General features: G+C 41.4%; 2 protein-coding genes across 2 annotated transcripts in view; both read right to left on the reverse strand.

Annotated features, from left to right (window-relative positions):
- The window catches only part of nf1a (neurofibromin 1a), a 63207-nt gene extending 44445 nt beyond the window's left edge, over nucleotides 1–18762 (reverse strand). Inside the window, exons 1-21 of the mRNA XM_080460556.1 lie at nucleotides 18512–18762; nucleotides 13066–13209; nucleotides 11245–11328; nucleotides 9197–9387; nucleotides 8734–8840; nucleotides 8256–8323; nucleotides 8093–8168; nucleotides 7657–7814; nucleotides 7381–7554; nucleotides 6494–6622; nucleotides 6344–6418; nucleotides 6124–6255; nucleotides 5358–5495; nucleotides 5135–5248; nucleotides 4217–4296; nucleotides 3786–3909; nucleotides 3389–3635; nucleotides 2945–3018; nucleotides 2729–2812; nucleotides 1591–1974; nucleotides 954–1093 (exon numbers count right to left, since the gene is read on the reverse strand). Coding sequence (XP_080316682.1) covers nucleotides 954–1093; nucleotides 1591–1974; nucleotides 2729–2812; nucleotides 2945–3018; nucleotides 3389–3635; nucleotides 3786–3909; nucleotides 4217–4296; nucleotides 5135–5248; nucleotides 5358–5495; nucleotides 6124–6255; nucleotides 6344–6418; nucleotides 6494–6622; nucleotides 7381–7554; nucleotides 7657–7814; nucleotides 8093–8168; nucleotides 8256–8323; nucleotides 8734–8840; nucleotides 9197–9387; nucleotides 11245–11328; nucleotides 13066–13209; nucleotides 18512–18571 — 2783 coding nt within the window. The 5' untranslated portion in view covers nucleotides 18572–18762. The remainder of the gene's footprint in view (nucleotides 1–953; nucleotides 1094–1590; nucleotides 1975–2728; nucleotides 2813–2944; nucleotides 3019–3388; nucleotides 3636–3785; nucleotides 3910–4216; nucleotides 4297–5134; nucleotides 5249–5357; nucleotides 5496–6123; nucleotides 6256–6343; nucleotides 6419–6493; nucleotides 6623–7380; nucleotides 7555–7656; nucleotides 7815–8092; nucleotides 8169–8255; nucleotides 8324–8733; nucleotides 8841–9196; nucleotides 9388–11244; nucleotides 11329–13065; nucleotides 13210–18511) is intronic.
- A 323-nt stretch (nucleotides 18763–19085) lies between these two features.
- On the reverse strand, nucleotides 19086–25175 carry smco4 (single-pass membrane protein with coiled-coil domains 4). Its single transcript, XM_080460012.1, has 2 exons — nucleotides 24995–25175; nucleotides 19086–20597 (listed from the first exon to the last, which is right to left on the reverse strand). The coding sequence occupies exon 2, from the start codon at nucleotides 20572–20574 to the stop codon at nucleotides 20395–20397; it is 180 nt and encodes a 59-aa protein (XP_080316138.1). The 5' UTR covers nucleotides 20575–20597; nucleotides 24995–25175; the 3' UTR covers nucleotides 19086–20394.
- Nucleotides 25176–25660: the final 485 nt, after the last annotated feature.

Here is a 25660-nt window from a genome sequence, read left to right on the forward strand (position 1 = left end):
CTCTAACGTTTTGGCCCGCAGGCCAGAACTCTCCTGGTTAGTCCAGAGCAACCTGCAAGATTACATTTCCCAGCTGTCAGTAAGACATTAACTGCAGTACAGTTATTTGACCACCAGGGACACACTTTAGTCTGTATTATGTGGCGAATCAGTTCAGGTGATCAGGATGAACACAGATGTAGAAATGTGTCTACATCACACGTGTCGAACTCCAGGCCTCGAGGGCCGCAGCCCTGCACGTTTTGCATGTCTCCCAGCTTCAACACAGCTGATTGCAATGAGCAGCTCGTTATCTGGCTTTGTGCTGAATGTGATGATGAACCATCAGGACATTCAGGGGAGGGAGACATTGAAAACGTGCAGGGCTGCGGCCCACGAGGATCTGAGTTTGACACCCCTGGTCTACATTAAAAATCCCTTCTGGAAATAATTAGTTAGTCTGATTATATAAACCAGTTTACTGTATTTCTGAGTTACATGTGGCTGAATGTTTTTAAGCCTTTGAAGATGTAAATAGTGTAACTCAAATCCACTGTGACCTATAAGATATAAAGCACATGGTGAACCGAGGCACAAAATTGTTGAATTTCCAATTCTTTCATTCACATTTACCATGAGTTGTATAAGGACAGTTCAACAATTATAAACTTAATATATGAATACTTTGTTGAATTAAAATGAAAACATATTTGGAGTTGTTGTTTTTTGGAGATTTTAATACTATTACTTACTGGTCTGGAACATTTGAGATCAAATTGCCCTCGAAGTAAAATGAGTTTGACACCTATGAACTAGTGGCAGACATCCAAACAGCAGTGTTTTCCGTGTTTCTGCCATTTGCACATCAATTGTTTTCAAAACATTGTCTGATTGCGAAACTTTTTTAAAATTGAATCATTTCTGTTTTTTCTGTTTCTTCAAATCATGTGACACCTTCAGTGTTGAGGTCCTACCTGACCAGGTTGAGCATCATGGTCTCGATGCTGGCCTGTCCTAGGTGTTCGGAGCTGCCCTCTGTGTGGTTATCCAGCAGGTTTTTCATGATAGCTATAGTCTGCTCCACAAACTGGGTGTTAGTGTCGTTGATGGGAACCTGCGAGCGTGGGGGAAAAAAATTTAATAAAAAAAATCAACCAATACGTATCAGGAAGATACGATAAGAACAGAAACATGATCAGGGCATTAAATATTCAAGTAAAAGAAATTATACAGTGTTTTGCAAATCAAAATCTGAACTTCAAAGCTATGCTATTTAAATAATCAAAGAAATCTTCAAACATATGCTAATGTACTGAAAGACATACCAAAAAAAATTACATCTTGTGACTGAAGAACTTGCAGAAAAAGTCAAAATGTCCTACTTGTGTTGCTTTATTTTTGATATTAACAAGCTATTCAACTCGCTTCAAACTGATCCCACCACATAGTACCATATTGTACCACAAGGTGGTGTCGCAAGTCAGTTTTTGTTAGTCCAACAAAGAAAAATAAACAGCTTTCGACACCACTAATAAAGGAAAGCATTAAAAATAACGCCAACAAAACATGTTTTAACAATTTCAACTTTTCTTAGCTCTGGGCAGCACTGACCGGCCCCTGGGTGTCGAAGAACTTTCCGATGCTGTTCCTCAGTTTGTTGAAGAGCATGGGGTAGAGGGCGGGGCTCAGCTCCAGCCCCAGCAGGTCTTTCACGTTGGTGCGAACGTGCATGCCGACTCGGTCGTGGCCGCACACCAGAAGGGCCAGCAGCCGGTCCACGAAGCGGCTGACGAGCGTCTCGCTGGAGGCCGACGAGGTGCAGGAGCTGCTTACGGGGTTGGACACCTCGCACGGGCTCATGGAGATCATGGAGTGCTTGCGCTCGCTCAGAGGACCCATGGGCGGGCTGTATGTGGCGGGGCCGGGCGTGTTGCGCTGCTGAAGGCAAACACCGCCAAGAGCGCAGAGGAAGCCCGTCATGTTTATCCACTCCTGCTGTGAGAGGAAGGGGATCGGAAGAGAGTGATGAACAACTTCTACTCTGCTGGATACAGTAGAAAAGCCTCAAACCTCGGTGTCCTGCTAAAACTAAAGCCAATATACCACCAGACTAAACTCGATCTATATTGCAAAAACAATATATGAACAAAGCCTCAGAATCCAAGCTTCATATTCAGTTTGGGATTTGCATGGATACTCAGGTTTTCTCCTAGAGGCCAAAAACATACATTTCAGATTAAATTATAACTTTAGATTGTCCAAAGGTGCAACGAGATTTTCTGCTTTATCTGAGAGAATGATGTCGTCTCTGCATTTGGCCTGTAAAGAGTTTATATTCTGCCCAGTTTATGTTTGATGAGATGTGTTCACACAATGTTCCGGGGTCCATGCCAAGTTCACTGCTACAGAATCACGTCTCTTTAAATTGAAGATCTCTAAATACACCTCGGCACATTTCAGTGAATGAGATGATGAAATCATGAACTTCTTTACATCCACAAATGTCAAACATTGCAGCCCCTCCAACCTGCATGTCACAAACTGTGCCTCTGTGAAAATCACATCACTGATCTGTTAGTAAATTCATGAGCTGTTACAAGTTTCAGCAACTGTTTTTACACAACTCTTAGTTTTTGAAAACTGGATTTGACGTGTTTTCATGTTAATATATTGAATTCACGACGAACAACAAGAGGTTTGATTTACTCAAATTTACATATCATCCCATTTACAATGAGTGAATCCTTACCTGCCCGTCATCAGCCTTGTTTTTTGGGGAGTTGAGGACCTGCTTGGTGGCCTGGTCCCATTTAGTGTGCGTATCCTCCCACGCCTGAAGGTGGAGGCAACACACGTTAACAGTGAATGCTGGGAATTTTCAGAATATGCGAGTAAAAATAAATAAAAATAAACATCATTATCATCAAAAGAGGCTGATGAAGGAGAAACAGGAAGTGAACATTACATCAATGTTTCCTGGAGTCGGGTGCTCTATTCTCCTCAGCAAGGCCATCACCCTCTTCTGTAAAGTGGAGCGGCCTGAGGAAACAAGAACTTATGATTGGATTTCATTCAGATGGCATCCCACCAGTCTTCAATTCTGATAGAAGAAACAACAATGTCTAGAGCAGGGTGTTGAACACATTTTAGTTCATCGGCAACATGCAGCTCAATTCCGTTTCGAGGGGGCTAGAATGATAAAATAGTGCCATAACAACCTTTAAATTTATAAAGTATATGTGATAGAAATGCCTATATTTTTTACAAAATCAAACAAACTATATTCACTTTTTACCCTCATTATTTAAAATCTTGAAGTTACAGCATCTTACTCCCACAAACCCACTCGACACCGGGCCGAGCTCCTCATTACCGCAGATTTGAAAGGACAATGAGCAGCAGCACTGACCTGTTCCCATCATGTTGCTGACGGACGCCAGCTCACTGAAGGTGGCGTAGTTGGGCAGGATTGTCTGGACGGGCACCTCGTCGGCGGCGCTGCGGATGTCGGCCTCCTCGCAGAGGTGGCGGAAGCAGGACATGGCCACCAGCACGGCCTCGGTGTCCGGACTCCACAGGAACATATAGAGGCTCACCTCCAGCTTGGTCTGCGCCTGCCGGCAGATGGGGATCCCGCTGCCCTTTGTTGCGCACTCCTGGAGGACAGCCACCAAGAAAATCAAAGAATAATGCTTAAAGAATGGAGAAAATCCCAATAATAAAGAGACCCATACAGGTAGAATATAGAATCCCAGTGCAGGTTGCACCAGCCCTACTTGAAATATTTTTAAATCTATTTTCTGCACCTTGTTCTTGAGCAGAAACTTGTTCCTGCAGATGAGAACCTCCCTCAGCCACTTCAGCACTTCTGTCCCGTTGACCAACTGCTGGCCGATCAGTTTGGGGCAGATCAGGTAGAGCACCTGCGAACTGGAGAGGGGAAGACGCCAAGCGGTCAATTTATGACATTTACATAATCAGAAATCCATTACTTGCTTGTGTGCATAATCACATTTACAGCGCTGCATGGCTGTGTAAGCACAAAGGAAGAAATATGTCTGCTTGGCTTTCAGTATCGTAACTCCACTATTCACATCAGGGTAGAAACCATCATTCCTGTACGGGAGTCATCTCAAGTCATCTAAAACCTTTTCATTTGGGATATTCTGGCCAATTCATCTTTAAAATGATCAAACAACAACTTCAAAAATCTAAAAGCTAAAGAAGCATTCAGTACCTGATGTCCCAAAAGGTCTCGATTGGAGCATCTGGGTTCCATAACTCTATAGTCTCTGGCTGGTGCAGAACCAACAATGCCTGAAAACCAACAAGACACGGAGCATTGAAGAGGAGAAAACATTATTTTGTTAGAAAACATCATTATCTTCCATGAGCTCCCTTATATATTCATTTATCAATTTCACTTCCATGTATTTATACTGAACATCTTTACAGTCCCACCCCTTATTTTATCTTTTTTAATAATAGTTACTAAAGTCTAATATTGTTATGATTGTTTTTTCATTATTATGCTTTTTCTAAAGTTGCTAGTGTGTGACTCATGCTGTACATTGTTTATTTTATCATCTTGGCCAATAGCTCTTTTTTTCCCCATTTGTGTGACTGGATCCCTCGGGGAAAAAAAAACAATAAACAAGGTTCAGGGTTTTACTAACCATAGAAGAAACTATTTGTGGCACAAATACTTTTCTTAAGTTTTTGTGAGCACCGTCTGCCAGAGGATTATTAGACAAGCTATTTTCTCCAATGGCAGTTTGTGTTACTCCTTTTTTTCCCAATCATGTTTTTTATTCAAAGCCATGTAACTACTGGAGAAATAATATGTTGCTCCTCTGGACATTATGAATGAACCATATTGGATTTTGATGCATTTGTAATTGTATATTTATTAATGATTTAGATCACCCGGTTATTCAGGCTACAAGCGTTAAAAAAGGGGTGCATCATCATCATCAATTGAATAATAACAGTTTTGTGTACAGAGACAGCTGCAGGAAGTGATAGAAAGTGATATAAGCAAAGATTGGAATACTAAAAACCACCAGAACCATCAACAATTGAGTGTTTCATGTGCCTTATGAATAAAAATATGATATTTAAGGTGCGGTGTTGAGTGTGGCTCATCCTCCCTGACCTCCATGGCTTCTTGTGACAGCTGAGTAGTGTTGGTTGGAGGCACGAGCTGGACGAGGCCGGTGATGAGCTCTGCGGTGCTGCTCTGCATCTCCGGAGCTTGTTTCACAGGATTCTGTGAAAAATCAGTGAGTCTGTGACAAAATTCTACTTCGAACAGGATGTTTTTGACCCAAATATCTCCAACGAAGAGAGAAGAGCGGAAAAGAAAGAACCACACTCACGTGCAGCATGAGTTTGGGGTCTGCGTGGATGAGTTTGACCAGAGCGAGGAGGAGGCACTTATAACTTCGCGTGTCCAGGTCTGTGGCTTTCTCTTTGAACTTAAGGCTGGTGGTCTTCTTCCCGATAAAGGTCAGACTCTGCAGGAGAGGGAAAAAAAACCCATAAAACTCCAGTAGCTTCTCAACAAGTTCAAATTCATTTCACCTTACGTGGACTCAGACCTTGAATAACTCCTCCAATGTTCACAGTTAATGCATTAAAAGTTAAACTACAAATCACAACCTGATGCAGCTTTATGTGGTTTTCATTATAAATTGGTGCTTTCTGTGTGTATCAGTAGTTCTAGAGCAATTACAACTAAATATAACATCAGTGAAAATAATTAATGAGGAAGATATTGTTATTACAGACATTTCAGGACACATTTTACAGCAATGGAGTTAAGATTTGATTTGAAATAAAATATGAATGAATGAATAATGATGATGAATTTAACAATTGCAGTCCCAACACTGGTGATAGAAAATTTTCACACGTTACAAAAATAACACATTTTTATACACAGGAAGCCAATAATCACAGTATTTTCATATTTATGGAGAATTTAGAGTCTGACCTACATAAAAAAAAAAACCCCACAAATTTAGAGGCAACAATTTTATATTCTATTTTTTAATATGAAGCTCTAATGTGCAGACCCGTTTCAGGAACTCGACAAAGTGGTTTAGAGATGACATTCATCTGTGTGTGACGGCGTGCCCTCACCGGCGCCATGCGTAGCGTGGGGTGTGTGCAGGCGCCCTGGATCACCCTGTTCAGGGTGTCTGAGAACATGAAGCGAAGCTCTCCGGAGTAGCAGTACACCGCGTCGATCTTGGGCCACCAGTCCAGGTGAGACTGACAGAAAACAACACCATTTAAAAAGGATGAGAAACAGATGCCAGAGCAGTTGGTCTGATTCACACAGTTGGCAGTGTGCACTCACATTAGTGATTATTCTGTGCAACGAGTTGACCAGGACGAAGTGGAAGGTGGAGGGTGAGGAGGCGGCCAAGCAGACCTGTGGGGGGGAGGGGAAACGTAAGGTGAGAATCAGCCATGTGACAAGAGTGCCGCTTCCCCGACGCCGCCTCACCTTAAAGTGCTGGTTGTTGTGAGGGTTGAGTCGGAAACAGGAGACGAAGCAGTCCATCATGAGCTCCACGTCTGCGTTCTGACTGCCCGTCCCCCTCCAGAAGGGTTTGGCCGGGTTGAACAGCAGAGCCTGACGAGACACGTCACATCGTCACTACACGTTTGAAGAATTCACAACAAAGGTTTGGGAGGATGAGACTTGATCACAAAGCTTCAACCACATCGAGCTGATCTCTGATATTACAAATGTTTTGTCTAATATCAAATAAAGCTCAAATGAGGTTTAGTTCTTCTTTCTCAAACATGATTACCGTCTGTCTGCATGTGTGGTAAGAGTGACTTTATTTGTACTTTTGCTTCAGAGGAGAGAAAAAAAATTTAACACATGAACGAGATTACATCTAAATATGTTTAAAAATGTGTATGATTTCTAATATGTTGTGAATTACACGTCTGAAATAAAAATCATCATCCTCACGCCAAGTGGTAACTTTTTGTCCATTTTAGATGTTTAACATTTCTGTTAAAGGCTCATGTTAAAATAAGAAAAGGATGTTAACATAACATTTTCATCTTGTATACTATGTGCCACAACAAAGAAAAACTCTAAAGTTTAAGTCTGAAGGTTATTATGGCACTGTTTTACCGGTCTGACCCAATCAAGAAGAAATTAGGCTGTATGTGGCCTCTGAACTACACCCCCACCCAGAGACAGGAGGCATTGAACGTGTGGGGAGTTTGAGATCCAAACAAAAACATCAGCACCGACATGAACTTGAGACGATCCAGACAACTGCAGGATTAATGGTTTTCCTTTGAAAGCATTGTTGATTCTGCATTTTAGTTTTTTTAGCTTTGAGCTCATTTGATTTCAGAAGTGTGTGAGACCTTGAGATCCATGACGATGGACTGCACCAGGAGGAAAATGGTGGAGTGGTCCTCCCAGTTGATGTATGTGGAGGCTTTACACAGCTTGACGCAGGCAATGGCGGCGCTCTCCATCAGCTGCTTGCTGCCTCCCTGCCCGGCTAAAGCTTTCCGCAGACTGTCCAGGAAAAGTTTCTGCAGACAGGGCGAGGACGAGGGACGTGTGTGAGCGTAGGATACACAGTCTGCTCTGTGTGTGAGTGTGAATGTGTGTGTGAGTGTGTGTGTTTTCCTCACTTTGTTGGCCTTGCTGTCCTCCACTGTGTCTTTGGAGATGGTGTGTGTGATCTCTGGACAGAGGATGAGGAGGATGATCTGCAGCGGCCACACGGCGGCCTTCCTCTTAGGGCTTTCGGCAAAGCTGTCCACCAGGTCGAACAACTTCTCTGCAGCTTCTGCAGACAGTAAAAGTTGCACAGAGACAAAGAACGTTTTCAAAAAGTTAACAGTGACTCTGAGCATCATTGTCATGTAAACGGACCCCCGACAACTGAACAAATGTTTTGCATTTTCACTTGAAAACGATGTCATGTAAAGGAGGTCTTAATCTTTTCACCTTTCACCATAGATTTGGCTTCTCCTTAAGCTCTTCCAATCAGGAATAAAACCCGGATCGTTCACACTCCAGGTCGAAATTTAACTATGTCAAATCTAATCGGAGCTTGCATCTTACCTGCCATATCGGCCTGCGGTCTCTGGTACAGCATGGTGAACTCATCTGGGTAATTCTCCACCCAGTTCCAAAATGCCTGGAGTGGAGAAGAGGAAGTCATTACTACAGCGCATGTACATCTTTTAAATACTATATAATCCATTTGAAAGTCAGGATAACGTACCTTCTCTAAACTATTGATGACTGCGAGCTGCGCCGGCTTCTTCAGCGCTCTGAACTTCAGGACGGTCTCTGAAAGAAAACATCAGTTTATAACAAACACCTCAAATTTGTCATTTCTACATGAAAAATGACCTTTACCAGACATGGTTATAATAGTGTGACACAATATTTTACTTCAAAATAATGATTAAATGAGGAATAAAAGTCGGAAAAATTTTGTCAACCAATACACTTTCTGTGTATTACCATTTTTCACCACAAGGTGGTGTATTGAGTCTAAGAATTTATATTTTTGATCAACGAACAGCAGCAGCTGAAATGCAAACATATGCAACCATCGTCAACTTTTAAAGTTTGAAAACTAAACCAGACAGAAGCGGGAAGAACAAGTCTAATTTTGGCTAAATATTTAACGAGTAGCTTTATACCACGAAGTGTCTGAACGCAGCTCGTACGGGCTCAACTTGAATGACACCGACCTTGCAGGAGCCTCTTTAGCTTGGAGCAGTCCACGTTGATGTACTGCATCAGCTCTATGTCGTGAACATCTACGTTATCTTCTGAGCACACAGTCAGCTCCTGTAGCCTGAAGAAAAACACGTAAAACACATCAACAAAGGAAGTCCACACATTTTTACAGGAAAATATTTTTTTATGCTCTCAGTTAACCTCATCTCGTCTTGATATCCTCTAAATGTTCACAGAAAAAACTTGTTCAGCCTTTCTTGAGATTAATCAATATAAAAAGGTTTGTAAAAAGAGAAAATGAGAAAAAGTTCTGAATTCATTTAAGTATTCCAGATTTAGTTTTGTTGATGCGTAAGTCCTAAGAATACTGCCTGCATCACCAGTGATTGTTCAATTAATCTCCACAGATGAATTCTGGGAGCCTGATGAGCTACAACTGGCAGCCCGTTGACAAGACTGGAGAAGCGAGTTTACCTGGTGGAGATGCGGCTGAAGACGGCGTTGAAGTTGTTGCAGCTCAGAGAGAAGAGCACGGCGGAGGCGGAGGCCCGGAGCTCGGCGGCGTGGTGGTGACCCTCGCGGTACGTGTGGATGAAATGGCAGATCTCTGGCAGCAGCTGTTTCACCAACATGGTTTCATCCAGACGCAAGCAGTCCTTGGATTGCTGAGGACGGAGACCGAGAGTGTGAGAAAACCTCACAAGAAAACAACATTTGAAAAATTAATCTGAAGATGGAAATTACATATTTTGGAGGGGGAAAGGTTCAGGAATATAATTGCTTCATTAGTTAATTAGCCTGATCTAATTTTGCCAAGATTTTCTAGTAGTATCATGCCAACAATAGTGAGTCAGACATGTACTGAGAGAAAAACTATGTACCAGCAACCTGAAAAGTAAATGTCTTCAGCTTGAATGATGAATGATGTTTCTGCTGGAGCAGCATTTCTAAACTATTTCATCCACCACGAGGAGGCGTCCTACATATTCTGGCCCAACTTTTGGGGAGCGGCCTCCTCCTCCACACAGCCCCTGGTCTATGGGAAACATAAATGGAGCAGCAGCTGGATCATGAGGCAGTTTATTTCTTTTTGAAGCGAACTTGGATGCGGCTCCGTTTCGGGAGCGCGAGCCTGCAGCCAGACACACGGAGAGGTAGCAGCCGTCCGTCCGACTGCAGACGCTGATGACAAAAACCTGTGCAGGAAACTGGGAGCAGGTCCCAGAGCGTGCCGGGCTCCAGCCATCTGATGGGAAGTGCTCTGCAAATGTAATCCTGCTGGGGAGGGGAAGGCGGGGGGATTCACTGAAGAACCTCCCAGAGACGTGGAGAGGGTGATTGATGGAGGATAAGTACATTAACAGAGGTCTGCTGTGTGCAGGAGCTCTGACTGCAGCAGCCTGAAGAGATACAGTCCTTTCTGGAGTTGTTTTCGTAGTATACAGAAAGAACCGGGGCGGATGTTTGTTTTCATGAAGGTTTAGATTAGTGGTTTTCAACTGCATTAGACTGAGAGTGCCTTTTTTTAAAAAAAATTTTTATCTATTGACCAAGCACCTTCAATTAACGTATCACACCCAATAAAAAATGTGTAATTTTCTTTTAATAATACATGGAGGTTTTCACACAGGGTGTGGCTTTAGAAAATAAATTAATTAAAAAATAAACTTTTCCCCCCCAAAATCCATGTGCTAACTTTTGAACTCTTCTTTGAAGAAGCTTCCTAAATAAGTTTGACGATGATGTAACATGTCTTTAAATGTTAAAACAGTTGCCTCCATGGTTGTAGATTTGCCAGGTTTTGGCTCATTGAAATCAGTTAAAAAAAAGAAGAAGAAGAAAAGAAGGCATTTTTATGGTGTTGGAGCTCTTTATTCCCACTGATGCACATCTCATGTGCTTCAAGAGGAGTATAAAGAGGCTCCAGTTAGTAGATGTTGGTAATAAATTGCTCTCAAAGAAACCAAAAGTGAATTTTATCACACTGGAAACGAATTTAGATTTGTTTTACATGTAAAAATTAAGGTTTTCATTTTGAGGTGTTTGAGCAAATCAACTCTTAAACCCTTTTATATAGAATTTGTATATATTGTACTGCGAGTAAAATTAATGTTTAATTTGATTTATTTCCTAGAAATGTAATATTTTTAGATTCAACTGCAGATTGCTAGGTAGCAAAACGTGCCAACATAATCTGAGGCTCGACTTGTTTTTCTGTCTCGCTGACTTTTTCTCTACAAGAAAAATCTGACGGTGGGGTGCAAGACTGCCACCTAGAGGACAAACACAGCGCGGTACTGTTTGATGTTAATGATGGATGTTGGAGAAAGCTCAAGATTGCACGTGTGTCGTTTTCCTTCCATTAGCTTTTCAGATGTGGTCTTGCCATGTCTTTTGATGGGATGGAATTGCTAGATTCTTGCCAAATCACTGCCCGAATTACTTTCCTGAACTCGTTTCCCCAAACACACCAGCACATCTGCACCAAAGCGGAGACACGATGAGGAGAGAGGAAGACTCACCCCAGCCAGGCACTTCTCCAGTGTGTCCAGAATGATGAGCTGGGAGAGGTAGAGGTTCTTCTCGGAAGCTTCTCCAAATATTCGCTGTGAAGACGAGTCAAGTCAATATCAATACTCAATTTATACCAGCTATTTCTTCCAACTAGAAGGGTATGAATAAGAATTGTGGACATGCTTTGCTACTTCAACCCCATACTCTTATCTGTAGGGGTTTGGACAGGTTGTACAATTTACTTTTTCTCATCTAGAAGAGCATTCGTGAAGTCAGAACTGAAGTTGAACCACAGGGCTCGAGTTGATCCGTTTCACTGGTGTTGGGTAAGTTTGAATTTAGATGCTTTTAAGCGGACCGGTCAAGTTGCTCAGAACCAAAGACAAATCTCTCTACTTTGGCTCAGTCAAGGCTGGACTCAAACACGGCTTTCACCAAACTGTCCCCATGAACTTGGAAGGATTACATTTTGAGTAAAACCTGAAGCTATTCCTTTACAATATCTTAGTTTCTTGGTAAATGAAATGGTGTACAAGAACCCCGGAAGTCATGATCACCATGGTGAAAAATACTCTTATCACTAATCATGACTAGTTTTTTTTTTGTTTTTTTTAGAAAGCTTGATTGTTCATTTTATAAGAGCATGTTTCCACACCCCCAGGATTCCAGCTGTACCATAGTTTACCCCAGTAGATCATGGTGGGTCGCACAAGTCATCAAGCAAAACGGAGCTAACGAAGAAAGTCCAGTAAATTCTCGCACTTTCAAATTTGCCGAAACTAAATTGCAAAGGGGCAGGGATTGGCTTGAGATGAATAGGAATGCCTATTTTGAATATTTTCAGTTGGAGCCACTGAAAACACAACTTTTTGAAAACGGTTTGCAAAGTAGACCTTTTTGAAAACGCTCAGAACTCTGTTTCAATGGAAACGGGGAATAAGGAACTTTTCTGAAACGCCGATACTGCCCATGCAAACCACGATCGTAGTAAATCGTTGTACAGATGCAGGAAGGCTTCGTTCATAACAATGGATGTGCCGAGTGCTTTTCACTCTGGCACTTCTTTAATAAAGTGTACATTTACTACATTATCATCTGGATCACATGCGAAAACATTTTCTTCCTTACAAACACTGAGTGGACCAAAACAACGAAAAACAAACAGTTTAAAAGACCTTCAATGTTTACAGCATACTGCTGATTGCAAGTATCTGTGAGTGTTTCTTACATAAAAACAGCACCCACTAGTGGCCCTACAGGAAAACTACATCATTTCAACTTTTCTGTCATTTTCTATGTAAAATATTGTTTTCAAAAACGTTGCCAGGGAAACACAAAACCTTTCTGAAGCAAAAAAGAAAAAACTATGTGTTTTCACTTGAATCGTTGTTTGAGCCTGAGCTTGGGGTTTGTTTTGTGTGTAGTTTGTGTTTTTCCTGCGAGTGCATGGCTTTTCTCTGGTGGCATTGGTTTCCTCCTACAATCCTTCAGAAATGATGTTGAGCGATGACTCGTGAAGGTGAATGCAAGTGTGTAATAGTGTCCGTTTGCACTGTGAAGAGCCAACTTCACCCATAGTCTGGAATTAGCTCCAACGCCTCAAGACTTTAAGCTGGATGAAGAAGAGATATGAGAAAATAATGCGGTCAGATGGACTTTGTTACACGTCCTGAAAGGAGCTTTACCCCACCTAGAGGACAGGATCAGAAGCTACGTTTGTCTTTTTTCAGCCTGAATGGCACCGTGAACCATTACCGATGCCTTCTCGGTGAGACCGTCGTAAAAAGGGCCGCGTAAGGAACAGGAAGAAGTGGAAGAAGCCCACTCACCATGTTGTTGACATTTTTTAGGATGGTGGTGAGGCCGCTGATGACAAGGGAGAACTTGTACTTGGAGATGTTGATCAAACATTCCTTGTTGTGCTCGGTGCTGATTTTGGTGTGGGTGTTCTGATGTCCGACTTTGCTGGGAAGCTGCGGGAAAAGACAGGAGAGGACGAAGGATGAGGTAAACTGCTGGTTTGGCTCGTTCCCGACGGCTTTTTTTTCCAACATACTATTATTTATGGGCCTGCGAACATTCTGGATGGAAACGGACGCACCACGAGGTGAAAACCTAAGAGCAACTTTAAAAACACAACATATGTTTGTGACCCCTAAATCCAACACAAGCGTTTGCCATGCAGGCATGAATGTTGAAGTGCGGTAACCGAATATTCTTTCGAATGATCACCATTACATTTGATCACAGTTTATCAAACCGGTGACCGTTTCATTACTCATCTACTGCTGCTGGAAATGGTGAAGCAATAAACAAACCATGTGATTCACAATTATAATACACAACGTTAAACAGGCCAAGCCTCTGTTTGCAGTCCAGTGCTGCACAGCAGGGTCAGTGAGCTCTTTGTTTCACCCAGCCAGGCCCAGCCGTCTCTCCGAAAGGTCACACACATATAGTAGGTTACCAGTTTAATAGGTACATCTATCTTCAAACTATGTCAAATACTTTCCAAGGAGTGTTGTTTAATCTGTATTTCAAGGTTTTGGATGGGCGGTGTTTGGGGTGTCAACATACAGTAACAGTCAAAGTGCACCATAAACTGCAGCCTGTGAGTGGAAGCATCTTGAAGACTGTATAGGACAATTTCAATACATTTCCAAAGGAACACGTCATTAAACAGGCTAACAAGGTTGTTTTCTCTGTCAGAATTGGGGAGATGAAAGCTTTCTCAGACACGTTGATTTTCTGCAGTTACGTGGAGATCGACATGAAAAAGACAAATTCAAGACCAATTTTAAAAAGGATTTTTCAACAAAGTTTAACATTTTTAAGCGGGCCTAGGTCACGTCGGAGTATCATTTTAAACAACCTAGTATTTCCACCTGGAGCGACTATTAATTCACAGAAGCCATGTGAGTTTGGTAAAGACCTTCCTTATCAATATATGTCTTTCACTGTTATCAAATCTCTCAATTTCAAAGAATTTAAATCACACGGCATCAAATACACATCAAAACATTGAAATTACGAGCTGGTCTGCGCCCAAGCCAGTGGTTGGTTAAGTTCAAGTGAAGGCGGTGCTCGGCGGGAAGCTGGATGATCAAGTGGAAAAGCTGAAGTGTGTAGACCTTCAATACCATTATACAGTTTAGTTCAGATTTTATTTCTAGAAAGGCAAGAGCTAATTGTTCGACAGCTACCACTGCAGTGATATCTTTACACTTTAAATAATTCAACATGTATGACAGAACTGTATCTGCTGCTGATTCTAAATGGGGATAATTGTCCGTCTAAAGCCCTCATGTTCCTTCTAGCACCACCATCGGCAGTTTGCCCACAATCCTTGTGGTGCGATCGCTTTGAAACAAATGGGAAAACCTCTGTTTACAGCACTGTGGTCAAAAAAAAAAAACCCTATTATGTCATGTTCCCGAACCCTTCGTTTTGGATTCCTGGTTCATTTCAAAGATGATGGAAGTTGTGACGTGATTGAAACGCTCATAGTTTTTTTGTCTAGCGGCACTTCAAATATGTAAGCACACGTGAGGGTGGGTTGTGATAAAAGCTACTTCACTAGCAGATTGGACAAAATACATCAAATGAATGTATTAAAAATGCAATGCGTCTTTATATACAAGCCTGCACAAGTCGGGACTTTTAAACACATAGTTGTTCGGTACAACTTATTTGATAATTTTATCTTTTCATTATGTTTATATTACATGCAGTTTTAAAAATGTGTATTTTAATTTGTTATATTTATTTTTTTGTGATGTCTTGCCAAAACCTTTAACAACAAATGTGACAAGTACGGAAAAGCTAATAAAACATGTTTTTGAACACCAAAGTTTGATTGGAGCGAGTTAAAAAACTGGTGTTGAACCGAACCTTGTAGATTAAGTGAAATGTTCATTAACTCATTTCACCGGTAGCCGACATTGGAAATGTAGGAGGTCACACGTCAATTCATCTGTATGGTGCATGAGTGCAGTTTCCTTTGTTGCAATTTTCCGTTATACTATAACTATGTATAACTATAGGAAGAGATCTTGTTGAGAACACGATGCAGGATCATCCATTGTGAAAGGGGTGTGATGATCTTCATTCATTGTATCAGGAACTCTCATCACGAACTGTGGATCATTCTGCTGTAATAGAGCTGGCAGCCGGGACGTAAACAGGAAGTGGGCCACATCTTCCCAAACTAGATGGTGATTTTAAAGCAGGCAGACAAGACTTCATTGTACTTCTGAGCGACATGCTTCGGCTGGTGGACTCCTGCTTTTGGAGTTACAACTTCCGAGGCAAAATGAGCTGCACGCAGTTGAAAAGTAACAAGATGTGCGTTTTGCAGGCGTTCTGCAAGCTTTCGAAGCACAGGGCAAAAAATAAATAAAAAAATCACATCAGAAACCGCAACATAAGCCACGTGCTGTGCTTTTTCCCTGCAAACGCCTGGATTGAAGGCGACTAAATCAGTTTCAATACTACGCGGTAACAACTTAACGATGCCTAAAACAACAGATTCCGAAAACATGCTGACAAATACCAACAAGTGATGTAATATTAGTTTTGTCCACAGAATGAAGAGAGAAAACTCAGAAGTGGGAGCATGCCACTGTTGTACTATGTATTACTTTTTAAAAAAACAAGCCTTCAAAAAAAAAATAAAAAAGGGGCGGGGGGGGGGGGGGGTGGGTTACTGAAAACTAGACTAGGTTTTTGTTGCAGCTCAGGCAACAAGTAGCTGTAACACCGAAAGCCACTTTTCTTGGAGCGTTAGTAATCCGAGCTGATACCTGCTCAACACCGGATCGGAGCCGCGATCTGTCAAGGCCAAGAAGGAAAGACTTAAGACGACTTAACGGAACTCAACGACTTTTAAATGCTACGCAGTTTTTGTTTTGGTCAGAATCGTTTAACCATAAAGAGACAGGAAGAAGGTTAAAATCTTTCATTTTAACTTCCTCAATTCAGAACCACAAGATTGATTCACCAACATGAAGAGTTTTAGACAATGTGATGGCAGGACTTCTTCTGGAGCTTCCGTTTATGGTGAAAAGTGCCTTTTGAAGCATCAATGTGGTGAACTGGGAGTGAGATCTGACGATGATGAAGCAGAGGGGCAAAGCACAGTCCTCAGGTACTTGGAAGAAATGGAGGTGGAATGTAAAGAAGATGGGGAACACTGATCCGATTATAATACCGATTATAAATCTTTTGAAATTTTCAATACGGTCTACCCTGCATGTGAATATTTTACATACAATAACACTGATAACAGTGGAAGTTCACTCAAATACTACAGAAGGGAATCAGAGTCTCCATTCATAATGGGGCATACATTGAAATCAGAGACGTTTGAGTCGGAGCTATTGGAGCAAAGCAAAGAATAAAACAACAAGTTAAAGTTCTTTCAAGAAGTAAATACCTAAAAGCTTATTCAGAAGCTGTGGTGGAACAAATTGGACGATAGCAAGCCATGGCAGCCTCTTCTAAAGCCAATGGTTATGTGAACTGGAGCTGAAGATTGTCAATATTTTATTTGACGCATCTTAAATGGTGAATGTCTCCGTCAAGTGCAAAGGGAATTAAAGATACGTTGCTTCAGCATAAAGTGTCAAACGGTGATGATTATTATAGGTTATGTTGGTTTAGGCCAAGAAATTAGTGGTCATCTGAGAGTTGACATAATAATAGCTTTTTCCAAGGATAAATGTATGTCTGATTTATTTACTGATCAATAATAAATTTGACAATTAGCCGCATGCAACCAATGCAAATAGTCATCGTCACTGGTGCAACTTCATTGGCTTTAAGAAATTATCTATAGAGTCGCTCTAATGAGGAAAAGAAAATCATGCAAGGTACAGTTAAATGCATTAATCAGATGCAAACAAAATTACAGACGCTTTGCTGAAGCCCAAAAAAATGTTTATAATCTTAAAAGAAAACAGAATACATTGAAGTTGCAGTGTTATGGTAGAAATTGAGACTATTGTTGGCCATCAACGTCCAAGTACTTAAAAGGACTGCACTAATACTAGTAGAGAAAAGATAATGAAAAGGTGATGTACGAACACATTACGAGTAGAAATGAGTGACTAATCCAACATCACCTGATTGCCCTGCCTTAATTTTTATGGATTATTAGTGAATCAAACAATTGAGACTCTTGTGCATCTTCAATTCTAGTGATGGTACAGCTGCAGGGTTGTTGTAGTTTAAAAAAAAAAAAGCTAGTTAAATGCATTAGATGCAAAAGGAATTAAAAATGCTTTTCTGGAGCAAAAAAATAAAAATCCTAATCGTATAAGAAGACTGGATACACTCAAGTTGCATGAAAGTATAGCAGAACAGAATAGATAACAGTGAAACGGTGATGCTGTGGGACATTACACGAGGCAATTAGTAACTAATCCAACATCATCCGTTCGCTTTGTCCGATTTCTTTCTCAGCTCTTCGGGTTTTTTTTTTTTATGCTTGAGATCAAGTGGAACTTCATTGTGCATCAAGAGGCTAATAATAAATCATGTGCATGATGCTGCAGCGGCAGGACTGAAAAACACATGCACGACAAGAGTTAAATGCACCAGGTGCAACGGGGAAAATCAGAGATGCTTTCCCGGAGGAGAACACGAAAAGGTAAAGTTTTGTTGGGACAGTGGATTGTGTTGCGGGCCGTCGTGGTCACCGTTAATGAGAAACACAAACGTTAGCCTGGGAGATCATGGGCGTCTAAAGTGTGGCTATAGGCTGGAAGGAAGCGGAGCTGACGCTTCCAGGGCAGGACGAGACATACAGGCTGACGGTGTTTGCAGACAGCCGTGAAACCTCGGCAGCTCGCGGGGATGAAGCGTGCAAACCCGCTCACATATTATTTGTTTACATTAGACAGCCGGGCCTGCTAACGTTAGCCGGTTAGCTCACCGTGGAAGGAGACGAACTTTAAACAGACACAGGCGCACTCAAACGCCGGGTAACTTCTACCCGACGTGCCGCGGATTATTAACCAAAAAAAATCAAGAGGTTTAGTTTGGTAGAAAAGAGGGTGAAATGCGAGATAAATGTGTTAATTGGTGAAGGTGGTGGGGAGACGGCGCTAGCTCCCGGAGCTCCAGGGCTGTTGCAGCCGGGACAAGCCGAGCTCAGCTCATCCACAGCGGGGAGAGAGTTCGAGGAGGAACCGGAGGAAGCGAGCACCGGAGCCCACCACACCCACCCTCACCGGAGCTCGCTACACCCATCTCCGCTGAAGCAGCCCATCTTACCTGCTCATCAAATCTGGTAATCACGGCCTGGACCCATTCCACTGGTTTGTGAGCCGCCATGGCCGGGCGGAGGAACGCCGCGCTGCTGAATCCGAGGAGCGAGGCCCGAGCCGAGCTGCTCACTTAGGCATGAAAATCTGTCCCGAGTCGGTGGGGGAGGACGGAAGGGGCGAGTATTTTTCCCTTTCTGTAGGATTCACCATGCCACCGCCATGACACACCACCGGAAGTCTTCTTCGGAGGAATTGATGGGAGGTGTTGGAGAGCGGCATCAAGCTAGCTAAAGCGGGGGCAACGACTTCCGGTGAAATGCGATTCATGATCAAGCGATATATTATATATAATATATTAAAAATCTCCATAAGAACCATCACAAATACCTGATTTACAAATAGATTACAGGAATTCCCCCACTTTCCTTATTTTTTCCTATTCATTATCCCTTGTTCAGCTCAGAGCATCTTCCAAGTTTTGATTATGAATATAATATATATAGAAAAAAACGTTTAATCTGCAAGAATCCACATAGAAAACCGCACATTTGTATTTAAATGATTTCCAAAGGCGTCTATGTGACGTTCTTCTGGTTTTATTTTGAGGAATGCGCTTCCTTACTTCCGCTTTCTGTGTGCAGAACTGTAAGTTTGACACACTGTTAGGCGCGCGATGTGCGCATGTGCAGCAGGAACAGAAGTGATTTTAATGTTTTTTAACAATATCATCAAATGGTATAGAAAGTTTAAACAAAAACTAACCAACAAAATTTTGGAGATTTAACACCAGACAATTAAATAACGACGTTGTAGAATAACTGGGACACATTATCTCTTGGTCATTTAACCTTATACAGAATTCACTTAATTTGTACAAAATTAAACCTCTGAAACACACACACACACATATTCATTACTACAAATACACAGGTTTTCACATGCAGTGAACATCTGAACATCATATCAATCAAAATCATGACTTAAATATGGCAAATGCTTTTTTTAGTTGTAAATGATCAAATACTGGTATTGTTAATAAATTTACACCCAGAAAATTCATTCGGCTCTCGAGCTGACTTCTGCATTTTTGGGACACCGACTATAATCAAAGTTGCCCCTTCCTGGACTCTTTTTATTACCTCTGGATCCAGAAACGTGTGAATAATATCTAATATGAAAAACAATGACGTTTAGCATTCAACCAAAATCCCTGCTTGGTATCACACCAAACACTGTTTATAACTTAATTATGCATAAGTCTGCAATTATATACATAAAATTTAACAAACTAAATGTCTTGAATCCTAGATGAATGTGTGTGACCAATCAGAAACAAAGACACTCATTCCCATCAGGATTATGTTTTTATAGGATTTTAATTTATAAAAAGTTAGGATAATAACTCATGATCACAGTCAGATTCTACCTGATCACTCACATCTTTTGGTTGGCAGCACTATAAAGAAAATTACAGAGAGAGAAAAAAAAAAAGGTGCAAAATATATAAACCAAACTCAACATGAGTCCAACAGAAATAAACAATCATTTAATGACTCTGTTAAGGCACCTTGTTCCATCTGCAGACGACGTTAACGTAATGGATTCACACTGAACACATCCGGGTGTGGCTAAAGCGACGTGGGACCAAGATCCAAATACTGAAGAGTTGAATGCTCCGATTGTGAAATGTTCCATTTCTGACCAAAACTTTGGTTTCGTATGACATCGAGATCACGGGCGTGGAAGGCACGGGTGGGGTGGGGTGGGGTGGGTGGGTGGTGGGGGGGCGAGTCCTGCTCCGAGCAGGCAGACGCTCTTTGGAGGAAGCCGTCGTGAGAGAATTCCTTTGGGTGCGGGCGCGTCAAGTCTTTCTCGTGAAACCTCCGCCATCTACTCGATGGCGTCGGGCCGCGTGGCCACGTAGACGAAGAGCACGATGAGGAGCACCACCACGGCCAGCGTGGGCAGCACCACGGTGGCGATCTGCTGCCGGGCCTCCTGCATGGCCTGCTTGCGCTCCTTCTTGTCTTTGGACGTCTCCTTCTTGGGTTTGCCCTTCAGCTGCCTCATGATGCCTCTGCGCTCACGGCGATCTGAGGAACAAAAAAACATGGTTCGGCTTCCATTTGGTGACAGTGTGACTTAAACAATAAATAAGTAAATAATTCAAACCAAATATTTCACATTTTATTATGTTCGTGTCAGCTGTCATTCCAGAGAGGTGAAGGAAATAGAAACCTAAACACATTTTGGAATCGTAGTTTCTTGATTATGTTATAAGTGCATTTGCTTGAGGATTTTGTGTTTATATTAGTCTTCACACTAAAATCACGGAGCCGAAAGTAATAATATAAAAAGGAGAAACTTGTCGGCAAAGACTTTATTTAACTAAAGCTGCGTTTACACGACAACGTGTCAAGTGAAAACGCAGCGTTTTTACTTGCGAAAAGTCTCATGTTTTACACGCAAACGACAGAAACACCGACGCAGTTAAAACAGTCGGTGCTGTTGTTTTTGTAGCGAAAGTAGCAGTAGCAGCATTTTTAAAAAAAAAGTTGTGGTTTTACGTTTCCATGGCGACTGAGTTTGAGTATCTTCAAAAAAAAAACGAAAAAATGGTTCACCTTGGGAGCAGTTTTCAAAAAGGTTTTCAGTGGCAACGAGTACCCACAATGCTACGGAAGTTTTGCATTTTCACTGGAAAACAATTTTGTTGGGTTTTCGTTACACACCCATGTAACAACGGTTAATAATGTAATTATTACCAGCGTCATCGTACTTTTAGCTATTCTGAATGTAACAAAACCAATAATGTGATGATGTAATAAAAAATTATAGCCAGAGTGTTGCAGGTTGTTTCCTCAATGAATGAATGAACGTGACGATTATCTCGTCTACTAGCAAACCACTCAAAACCTGAAAAAGAGGCTTCTACTTCCAAGAAATGGAGTTTTATTTATGTATTATTACTTTATTGGCTGCAGTTATTACATTTTTAAAGGTTTTCAACTTCAATCATATAACAACATATCATTGGCACAATGTTATTGCAATAATGGATTAAATATGTTGTTACACTACTGGCTTACACTACTGTGATCTGGGCTTTATTACACTGATAAAGGCCAAAATACATTATTGACAAGTATCAGTCATTACATACACACCAAAAGATATTTCAACGTAACTTCAGACAAACAGAATTTTAAACTGTCCTCTAGTTTCTGAAACACCACATTACTTTTATTCTACTTCATTGAAGTAAATAATTGTAATCTTTTTTTTCTTATTATTATTATTGTAACACAATCAATGTGCTCATTAAATAACAAGCTGTGGATCTTTCTTGTAATTTCTGAAACACCGTCTTCCTGAGACCAGAGAGCCGGTCCTGTCTCGTGATAAACTGCAGTAGTCGAGTACTCAAAGGTTAATCTGATTACTGAGGAAGCCTGACAGCATGTTTTAGTGATGGGCCACAAAGTTGTGTTATTGCACCATCTAGTGGCCACACAAAGAAGTGGAGTTGCAGGAGAAAGCCCTCCATAGAAAGTAAATGAGCATTTGCAGTTTATTCTAAATAGATTCTTTATCGAGTCTCGACATAATTAATCTACGATAAAGTTTGAACTAATTCACATCGGTTAAGGTCAGTGAACACGTCACGCGAAGATCAAATTAAGCTGCTTTCAGTTAAAATGTGGATCCCTGATCTGGACAAATGGAGAAAAATTACTTAAGTTGGGATTAACCTTGTAAAGGCAATTTATCTTGAGTTGATTTTCCGTGAAAAACATGAAAAAACCTCTAAAACACTGATCAACAGATTTAAACCGATGTATGCAGGTGATTTTAGGATCTGTAGCAGTGATGTCAAACTCAGTTTGATCTTTTGTGGCCCGACTAGTAAACCTGAAGCCTTTAAAAAATACACGTTTTTGGAAAACTGCATAATCTGAAAATAGTCTAACAAGTGGAGAAAAAAATAAAAAAGAACGTTATGCAGAAAAATAGTTGCAAACTCAAACATATATATCAACTTTAAACATCACCAAGTGTAAAATACAAGAAAAACCTACTTCGATTTCTGCTTTTTGCAGCCTTCATCATGTATGTTTGGTTATTTTTCTCAAATTCACCCCTGGATTTAATGCGAATGCTACTTCATTAACAGTTACTCTGCTACAATCCCTAATAAAAGGGGAACTTCGAATCAGAAAAAGCACCGACTATCATTGAGAAACCTGTTATTTGTTGGGCTCCAGTGGATTTTCTGGCATTCTGGTCTTGGTGTTTTTAAACAGGAGAAGAAAACCCACTTTTTTAAGATGTGTGCCCATTGAAATGAGATTTCCCTGTCACTGCCTTTGTTACCCTTGTGTACATGAAATAAAAGCTTTGCTTGGACTTTGTCCTCCATCCATCGATCTCCGAGACCAACTTTATACAACTTCATCAATTCCAGCTTCTCCCAGAAATGACAGCCGCACCAGAAATATTTCTAGACGGTGGGAAAGGATCAGGACAAACATGCAAACTGTACAGGGAGGGAAATGTTCTGGAGCTTCAGAAAAAGTTTCACTTTAAAACGGCAATGTTTTGAAAACAACGTCCCATTACACGGAAACGACCGAAACGCTGAAAACAATGTAGTGTGCATGCCAGGCCACAAGTTGGCACTGTTGGTAGTTTTTGTAATGAAACCACTTGAGCGCAGAGAACAAATAGGCTAGAAATGTCAAACAATGACGAGTCCGTGGACACGTGGACGGACAAACTGTCCCCTGGAGGAGGCCGCCATCCTTGTTACTTGGCAGTGATGCGCGAGAAAAGCTTCAGCCCCGGTGTAACTCTATCGGCTTGACTTGGGGGAGGGGGGGGGGGGACGTCAACAATGGACCATTTATCTGAATATGCAGCATTGGAGATGGAGACACATGAAACTTGTTCTGAACAGCAGAGGAATTTGATGTTTCATGTGTCGTTTTAATGAGAAAAGGGGGATAGATTAAAAAAAAAAAAAAAAAGGTCCAGGGACAAGATAATCCTCTAAATTGGCTGTTCAGGCAGCGTGAAAATACAGATTGGCTTTGTAAAGGCAGTAGTCAAGCGTCTTTTTCTTCCCCCGATTGCAGAAAGTATGGCGCCACGCTGCATTTCATCCACTCAAGTGTTTTGTTTTCAAGCCGACTGAGGCAGAAGGATTTAACACTATTAAAACTGGCACGAGATGAGGTTTGCTTCAAATATCAGAAATGTTACAGAAGATATTTACTGACAGCACATTATCTATATTGGATATTATCAATACGGACAGACACTGATGCTCCACAGTAGAATATTTAATTAAAAATGTTCCCTGGTTTGGAGCAGGAACAGATGAGGGTTCAGTGGGACGAGCGTCTTCTCTTATAACCGTGAGAAAAGTTGTGTTTTATCGCCTACAGTTTAATAAAAGTGCTATTTCTCTTGCCCACAGGGCCACTTTTAGTGGGTTTTTTTAAGATTATTATTACCTGCAGTTCCCACCAGCCATTTCAGAAATGGAGCAATTTGTTGACATTATGGTTATTTTTTTCTTGATTTTTGTACCTCTGTGGCCTCCATGTATAAAATAACCGATTCTTTTTTTTGTTTGTTTTAAATCAATTGCAGAATTGTCATGAATTAAACACGACAATATAATTTATATCACATTTAAAATGTCTTCTTCACCACTCCTTTTCGTGCACGTGAAAAACACGGGCACATATGGTGCCGAACATGCATTAATAGAATTTATCATGTTTATATTGTGATAAACGTGCTATATATATTGAACACCATATTAATATATCACAATAGGTTCATATCGCATTACATGTGTGGTATATTGCACAGTCTCAAGTATTAAGCGAATATAATAAGCAGAAATTAAGTAATCGTAATTAAATTTGTGCAACAGAAGCTTTTCTGAGCTTTAATGTAAACTTAGTGGGATTAAATCAACTGGTTTATATGTCAAATAGAAATATAGTTGATATTGTAATATTTCTACTCTGTTTAAGCGGAAGTTTGGACATTAAACTCAGAAATTCTTCGCGGAATATTTGGGATTATTTGTATAAATTGTGAACCAAAGTGTATTAAAAGTACTTTTTTTGGCTGTTTATAGCAGACTGGGACGCATCACGGAGGAAGCCGTGTTCGCGGAACTTGAGCCGGGTCGCTGCGGGCCCCGTGCGCCCTGTACCCGGCTAACGTGACGCTCCCCGCGGCACCGACACCGACACACACCGGGGCTGGAAGTGACTCTACCGCGGGTACGAGCGAGCTAGCTGTCCGCTCAAGAGCCCTCGGTGATCCGCGGAGCCATGAGGCGGAACATCGCCCCTCTCTCGCGGGGGAAGTTAGAGCGTTAGGTTGGTGTATCCGGTGCTCCTTTTACGGCACGGTCTAACTTTAGGAGCAGCGGCCGGACTTAAACACCGCGGGGCGGCTGAGTTCTTACAGGTGGAGTCGGAGGCGGGACGGCTGCTCCTCCGGGGGCTCTGCCGGGCTCCGGGTCGCCGGGGGTGGTGACACAGCACTGGGGAGCAGTTACGGGAGTTTCCAAGCCGCTGGTCCTCGCGGAGCTCGACGTGGCAGGTCCGGAGAGGCGCTGCTGCCGCTGCCGCTGGAGCCCCACCGCCGTCAGTACGCTGGAACGAAAACAAGCGCACCTTCCTGCTCTGCGTTCCAAAATAAAACTCTGCACGAGGGCGGGGCCACAGGGGACACGAGCGCTCTGATATCGATAAAAGTAAAAATTAAAGGAAAAAAAAATACATATATTGGTTAGTTTTTCTTTCTTTTTTCTTTTATCATTGCCAAGACTGATTGTAAAGACTGAGTGAAAAATATATCTCATACTGGGAAGTAGGGACTTTCTGAAAACTCTAATTGAAAAAAGCAGAAAAAAGCTAAATAAAGATGAACAATGAACATATTAATAGTGATGACCAATGTATATAGATAATTTCTTAAATGATAATTCCTCAAGGTAAAAATGCTTCTGAATATAGTCCAACTAGGAACGTCCTACAGAGTTCATATAATACAAAATTGAAATGTACAACATATTATAAATAGCAATATAAATGTAAATGGTTTGCTGCCAAAATGAGAATTTCCAGTG

Source organism: Lipophrys pholis (assembly GCF_963383615.2).
Source record: "Lipophrys pholis genome assembly, chromosome: 3".
NCBI classification, from domain to species: Eukaryota; Metazoa; Chordata; class Actinopteri; order Blenniiformes; family Blenniidae; genus Lipophrys; species Lipophrys pholis.

Bases quoted from the DNA above. Each gene is read 5' to 3' on its own strand.
- smco4 (XM_080460012.1), bottom strand. From the start codon at position 20,574: ATGAGGCAGCTGAAGGGCAAACCCAAGAAGGAGACGTCCAAAGACAAG.